The 7,564-nt window shown below is 56.8% G+C and overlaps 1 protein-coding gene across 1 annotated transcript; it reads left to right on the top strand.

Moving 5' to 3' along the window:
- The first annotated feature begins 455 nt into the window (after nt 1-455).
- On the top strand, nt 456-7,506 carry FAM83C (family with sequence similarity 83 member C). Its single transcript, XM_043885040.1, has 4 exons — nt 456-1,120; nt 3,512-3,679; nt 3,862-3,986; nt 4,807-7,506. Exons 1-4 carry the CDS (start codon nt 650-652, stop codon nt 6,242-6,244), a joined length of 2,202 nt encoding a protein of 733 aa, XP_043740975.1. The 5' UTR covers nt 456-649; the 3' UTR covers nt 6,245-7,506.
- Nucleotides 7,507-7,564: the final 58 nt, after the last annotated feature.

Below are 7,564 nucleotides of genomic sequence, written 5' to 3'. Positions count from 1 at the left end.
GCTCATGGGCTTAGTTGCTCCGTGGCACGTGGAATCTTCTGGACCAGGGATTGAACCCATGTCCCCTGCATGGGCAGGCAGATTCTCATTCACTGAGCCACAGGAGAAGCCCATAATCATTTAATATCCAGCCCCTGAGGAGGGTTCGCGTTAGAGTTAGGGTCTGGCCCTACTGGGTCAAGAACTTTCCCGGAGTTGAGCTTGTTGGAAACAGCCATCTGAACAGAATTTTTCCGGAGTGGGACAGCATTTTTCACCGGGACTCTGGAAGATCAGGGTTTGGAGGAAGCTGTTGGAGCCTGGTGGGGAAGGAGCAGGTGATGCTGGGGTGGGGCTGAGTGGGGTGGGGAAGGAGAGTGTGCTGAGGGCCTGCCTTTCCCTAGGCGGGCGAGTCCCAACAGCAGGGAGACAGGTGAGGCTGACCCGACAGGTTCCTGAGGCCAGGGGCAAAGGGGTGGAGCGTGGCTCTGACAAAGGGTGACAGCAGGCCCGGGGCCCTGCACACAGAGCAGGCGGGGCGGCAGGCAGGCCCGCTGGGATTTTCTTCCTGCCGTGGCCAGCCCAGGGTGCAGGCCATGGAGCCCGCTGGAGGGTGAGAGGAGCCGGTGGGCAGGCGTGTTCGGAGGCCCGGGGCCTGGGGGCCCAGGGCATGGCGGGGCCCCTGAGGAGCCGGGTGGACGAGCTGAAGCGACCCTGGTGGCGGCAGAGCTCCCCGCTGGTACTGCAGCACAGCGAGGCGGCCCGGCTGGCGGCCGACGCCCTCCTGGAGCGGGGCGAGGATGCCTACCTGCGAGTCATCTCCGAGGAGCGGGAGCTGCCCTTCCTGAGTGCCCTGGACATGGACTACATGACCAGCCACACACATGGGGGCCCGGAGCTCGGCGAGGCCCAGGGACCCGAGGCCTTGGGGCCTGACCGCCTCAGCCTGCACTCTGAAGTCACCTCGGGCACTTACTTCCCCCTGGCCTCCGACATAGACCCTCCGGACCTGGACCTGGGTTGGCCTGAGGTGCCACATGCCACGGGCTTCAGCCCCACGCAGGCTGTGGTCCACTTCCAGCGGGACAAAGCCAAGAGCATCAAGGACCTTCTGCGTTTCCTCTTCAGCCAGGCCCGCACGGTAAGGGCCCCATCTCTTCAGACACCCATTTCACAGATGTGGAAACTGAGGCCCAGGGAGGCAAAGGGACCAGTGCGCAAGGCCACCCAGCAGCTTGGGGGCAGCATTGGGACAAGAACCTCTGTCCCCTATCAAGTCACAAGGTCCTAGAGGTTTTATTTACTTTGGTAATCCCTTGGCGGGCTTCCCTGGTGGCTTAGATGGTAAAGAATCTGCCTGCAATGCGGGAGACCTGGGTTCGATCCCTGGGTTGGGAAGATCCCCTGGAGGAGGGAAAGGCAACCCACTCCAATATTCTTGCCTGAGAAATCCCATGGACAGAGGAGCCTCATGGGGTACAGTCCACGGGGTTGCAAAGAGTCAGACACAGCTGAGCGACTAAGCACAGCATAGCACAATCCCTTGGCATTCAGGGACATTATGGATAAGCTTAGAACAGGGATGGGCCTCAGAGACACCACAAACACCCTGAAAACAGGTGCAAAGGAGTGCTCATTGCAGAGAGGAATCCTCTCTCTTTTGGGGGAGAGGGTCCATGGCTTCCATCAGATTCTCAGAAAGATCTATGATCCCAAGACAAAGAGCCCCAACCTCGGTGAGCATCTGAGCCACCCCCTTGACTTACAGAGGAGGAAACTCAGGCCAGGAAGGGGATGGGGCTCATTCAGGGAGGTCCAGTCCGTTGGTGAAATGGAGCCAGGGCTCAGGGAGAGGAAAGACGTCTGGACTCAGGCCCCCGAGACCCAGGCACAGCCCTGATGTATGGCCCCGACCACGCCTCGCCCCTTGTGTACTGTGTCCCGCTGGCCTGAATCAGGGGAAGGGGCACTGGAGCCCGGGCCTCTACTTGGTCCTGAGGTCTGGGCTTTTAGCTCTGCACCCAAAGGACGGAGGAGGGGAGGCTGCTGGGCTCAGGGATGGGGAGCAGGGGCTCAAGAGAAAGGGAGATGGGGGAGGGCAGGTAGGGGTGCTAGTGCTGGGAAGACTGTAGCTAGACTAGCACAGCCTCACTCCTGGAGCCCAGACCACTGACTCAGGAGGCAGGGGGATGAATCAGATGACCCCAGGCAGGGCTGGAGGCAGGTTAGCCCCGATGCCCTGGCTAGGGGAGCAGCCTGTAGGGAACCCACTGCAAATGTTAGGAGCCAGCATGCTGGGACCTACCGGGACCTCCAGAGCCTCCCTGGCAAGTCTCCCTACACCCCAGGCAGGGGAGGGCAGGGCCTGATTGGTAGCTGGAGTGGGGTTATTAGTGAGAGGCTGCTGTCATCACTTCTGCCCCTTTGATCTTTCTTGCTTGTCCTCCCCCGCCAGCCCCCATCACCATTCCTGGCCAGACCTGTGCCATGGACCAGGGCAGCCCTCAGTGCTTTGGTTCCTCACATCTAGACCCTCTGCCTCTGGGCCAGGAGCCAGGCTTCCACTCTGGGCTGTCACTGACTCTTGGTGACCTTACAAAGTGCTTCCTATCCCCATGGCCCAAGGTCCTTGTTTGTTAAGGAAGCAGCAGGAAAGGATCATTTATTGAGCTTTGGTTGTGTGTTGAGGCTTTCCACGTTTGATTCTCCACAACTCAGAGAGGTAGCTATCATTATCTCCATTTAACAGATGAGGAAGTCGAGGCACCCAGAGGTGAAGGAACTCGCTCAAGGCTGTGTCACTAGGAAGTAGCAGACTGCAGGTTTGAACCCAGTTCTGTTTGGCTCCAGAACTGGAGTGCTCTGCTCTGCACCTGCTGCCTCTCAACCTGGAGGACTGGGAGGGGAGGTTCTCACAGCGGACAGTGAGCAGAAAACTTGGTCCCAGTTGGTGTGGGTGGAAAAGGTCACAGCAACCTCTGCAGCTTCACAGAGGAACAGATGGGTCTGGCAAAGGGCACCGAAGACCCCAGTCATTGCCTGCAGCTCTGAGCCATGACAAGGGAGCCTCAGAGTCACAGAGTGACAGCTGGAGCTAGTGGGGGGGGGGCGGTAGTATGAGGGGCTGGCCTGGGAACTGGGGTCTGGGTTCTGCTTCTGACTCTTTCCCTCTCTGGGCATCAGTCCTCACCTGTGTAGAGTAGACTGGTACAGTTGATCCATGGACCTCTTTGAGATTCTGACAACAGATAAACTGTCCTTAGAAAAATGCACACAAAAACTTTCAAACATCCAATAAATCAATTAAAAAAAAAAAACCCACAAACCCTTCAAACAGCCTTCTGGGCTTCAGGACAGTGAAACCTCCCTCTTTCTAAGTCAAGAAGCCCCAGGCCGGGGCTAAAAGTTCCACTAAAAGCTCCCAGTTCAGATGGTCTCGTGGGCTCTGGTCTCCTGCCTTTCAGTTCAGTGCCTGTTTCCTGGGATCTAGCCCCTGCCCCTTGGCAGGGCTGAGCTCCCCCTCCCTCCCCAGGTGGTGGCTATCGTGATGGACATATTCACCGACATGGAGCTTCTGTGTGACCTCATGGAGGCCTCGGGCCGGCGTGGTGTCCCTGTCTACCTGCTCCTGGCTCAGGAGCACCTGAGGCACTTCCTGGAGATGTGCTACAAGATGGACCTCAACGGAGGGCACCTGCTGGTCAGCGAGGGATGGGGCAGGAGCCGGGGCATGGGGTGGGGTGGTCCATGAGCACTGGGAGTCAATGGGAGGGGGGCTGGGTTCTCTTAGCTCTTTCTGGTCGGAGACTCCATGGGATTTAGACATGGCTTGAGCCCCGATCTCTCAAGGTCACCCCCAACCCCCTTCCCTCCTTGGCTCAGAACATGCGTGTACGGAGCACGTGTGGGGACACATATTGCAGCAAGGCAGGCCGCCGCTTCACGGGGCAGGCCCTGGAGAAGTTCGTCATCATCGACTGTGAGCAGGTGGTAGCAGGCAGCTACAGGTGAGTGAGTGGGATGGGGGGTGGTGCACCTGGGGCTGGGCCATGGGCTGGTGAGGCTACCTAGGAGCTGGCAGCTTTGAATTGCCCTTCCTTCATTCATCCTTTCCAATATGGACTGAGCAGCCGCCTAATGTCAGGCATGGTGCAGGGCCCAGGGACCAGTGTGGGGAGCAAGAGAGCCCCAGGCTGGGCCCTGGAGACACTCCCCCTGTGGTAGGATTACTTTAATGCCCTGGCACAGAAAATATTGTTGTTATTGTTTAGTTGCCAACTTGTGTCCGACTCTTTGCGACCCCATGGACTATAGCCCGCCAGGCTGCTCTGTCCACAGGCTTCTCCAGGCAAGAATACTGGAGTGGGTTGCCATTTCCTTCTCCAGGGGAATCTTCCTGACCCAGGGATTGAACCCGTGTCTCCTGTCTTGGCAAGCGGATTCTTTACTGCTGAGCCACCAGGGAAGCCTAGAAAATATTGGTGTTGGCCAAAAAGTTCATTCAGGCTTTCCCATACCAGTCTATGGAAAAACCTGAATGAACTTTCTGGTCAACCAATAACCCTTGCACCTTGGAACTGGAGGGACTTCAGGGAACCTAGCCCTCGGTCCATTTTACAGATGGGGAAGTTGAGGCCACAATGGGAAACTGTGTGTCCAAGTCCACTAAACCAAGCAGCACAGACTCTGGAGTCAGAGCTCTGCCCCTCACCTGGGCCCTCGCGGTGGTCGTGGTGGTAGTGGTTTTATCTCCCTCCCCTGGTTGTGACTCCTGCCTGGTCCCAAGGGCCTTCACTTTGCCTCCTGACCCTAACTCTCTGCCCCCAGCTTCACCTGGCTTTGCAGCCAGGCCCATACGAGCATGGTGCTGCAGCTGAGGGGCCGCATTGTGGAAGACTTTGACCGGGAGTTTCGCTGTCTTTATGCTGAGTCCCGGCCGGTGGAGGGATTCTGTGGAGGTGAAGATCCCCCATCCCCCAGGGCACCGTGCCCTCCCCCAGTGGCCTTGGCTTTTGGGCCAGGAGTCCCCAGCACCACATCCTCATCACCCTCCAGCACCAGCCTCAGCAGCATCAAACGCTCACCTCGCATAGGCCACTCATACCTTGCTCTACCAGGAGGTGGTAACCGCACTGACATGGGTGTGGGGTCCTCATCCCCCGGCCCTACCCGCTGTGAGGCTGATGGCCAGCCCTCCCTGCAACGCCAGCTGTCAGACCCTAACCATGGCCCACTGCTAGGGCCCTACAGGGCCAACCTGAGCAAGCTGGGGGCATCCCCCTGGTGCCAGTCTTCCCCTGCCCTCAACCACAATAGCACCAGCCCCGTGACCCTGGCAGGGGGTTCACCTCTGCTTGCTTGCTCTCGCCCTCTCCTCCCCTTTCCCTGGAGTGTCTCAGCTCTGCCCCGGTTCCCAGAGAACGGGGTCCCAGGAAGCCAGGAGCCTAGCCCCTCACGAGGCCGCTGGGTACCCAGCACAGCCCTGGAGACACTGGAGGAGAACAAGGCGTCTCTGAGTCAGAGCCATGGCCAGCTGGATCTCCTTGGTCCCTTCCCCAGAGCACGAGAAGCAGGAGGCCCTGATTTGGGGGTGGGCCGCAACTCAGGCTCTCTTTGGCCTGGTGATCAGGCCCCAGAGGACAGGAGGTTGGCCCCAAATCAGAGATATAACCAACTGGATTTCCTGTCCCAGGCCCAGGCTGCCAGGGGACCCCCTGAGTCAGGCTCACCCAAGGTTGGCAATTGGACCCCAGAGGACAAGAGGCTGTCTGCAAACCACAGCCATGGCCAACTGGACCTCCTGGTGCAGTCCCCGCAGGCTGGGGGCTCCAGAGTGCCCCCTGAAGCCAACTCCCCAGCCAGCGCTGGCAAGCAGGGTCCAGATGAACGACGGCAGACCCTGGGCCACAGCCAGCTGGACCTCATCACAAAGTTTGGTCCATTCCGGGGTGAGGGGCCTGGGCCCAGTGAACTCCCTAGGCCGAGCCCTGCTCAAAAGGCTGGAGTGGACTTGGGGGAGGAGAAGCGGCGGACGCTGGGCCACAGCCAGCTGGACCTCATCACCAAGTATCATCAGTTGCAGGGCACCAGGCAGGGACCCGAGCCTGGCCTCTCTGGGGGCCCTGCGGGTGGCCATCGCAATGGCAACAGCAATGGCCTATCTGAGGATGAGAAACGGCGGACCCTGGGTCATAGCAAACTGGACCTCATCACTAAGTACAACAAGTCCAAGTTCAAGTTGCTCCGAAGCCGCTTTGAGACCTAGTCATGCTCCCAGAAAGGGACATCTCTGTCTTCCACCTACTGTGACCAGATTTGTTCAGGTCCCAGACTCTGGGAGGGGGAAGCTCAGGTAGGAACTATATGGGGAGAGGGATCTAGAAGCCCAGGTTAGACATTCCCTGGGCTTGGGATTCTTGTTCATATATGCACATGCACACACACGGGAAAATGAAATTTACAGTTACCGGGCACCTGCCACTTGTCACTGTGCTGGGCCCTCCGTACTGGTTACTTCTCATCATTCATCCTCACTCACAATATCCTACAAGACAGATTCTGGTAGGTATACAATTCTAGGACCATAGGTATCATCTTCCCTATAATATAAATATGGAAGCTGAGATCTAGCGAGTTTGATGACTTTCTTGGAATCAGGTCCAAATAACTGACAGGGGCTCAAATCTTTATTTCTTACGATTTTGTTTTTGCACAGATGGGACACACAATATCAATAGTTCCCATGTCCTCATACACGCAAAATCCATATATCACAGAGGTGCCCCAAATACCTGCACAATGTACACTACACACTGACAGGGTTCATACCCACAGACACGGTCCATGTGATAAACCACAACACTCAGGATTCTAGCTGTAGGTGCTCAATGAATGTCACTTGGCTAAATGAATCCAGTACACATTCGGTGCACACTGTAGACCCCTCAGGATCCACAGACTATAAATGTGCACATAACCACACACACACACATACACACTCATGGACATGCATGTACCATCCAGTAACTTTTTGTACCTAAAGCTGTGTATCCAGTCCTGTGCTGGACACACAACAGGGCTCCCAGTCCCTGGAAAATAAGGATTCAGTGCAAAAATCATTGGTGTTTCTAATGAAAGGCTAACCAGTGACAGAAGGTGGTAGAGAATGAAGGCCAGAGAGTGGTGTTGATGATGGAGTGCTGAGAAAAGTTTCTTAGAGGAGGCAACCTTTGAGCCAAACCTTGACAGGTGGGAAGGACTTGGATAGGTGGAGGTGAGATTTAGAGGAATTCCTGGGAGAGGGAACCAGGTGAAGAGAGACCAGGGAGAGGACTGAGGGAGTGGGTCTGAGATGAACCGAGGAGGATGGAGAGGATACAGATGCTCAGATTCTAACACACACACACACAATCATCTTGCTTAGTGTCACCAGAAGTATACGCTGTCAGATGTGGGTCCCTCTCCTGAGTTGCGGCCTGCTTGGGAGTGTATTTGTGATACAAATCAATAAAAGTAGACAAGCTTGGATTTAGTGGCTGCCTGGTGTATCCTGAGAAGGCTGAGTTACGTCTATGCAGGTGAGGAC

The sequence above is a fragment of the Cervus elaphus genome, chromosome 23, assembly GCF_910594005.1.
Source record: "Cervus elaphus chromosome 23, mCerEla1.1, whole genome shotgun sequence".
Classification (NCBI taxonomy): Eukaryota; Metazoa; Chordata; class Mammalia; order Artiodactyla; family Cervidae; genus Cervus; species Cervus elaphus.
Note: the sequence above shows the minus strand (reverse complement) of the source record. Positions and strands in the feature narration are given on the sequence as shown.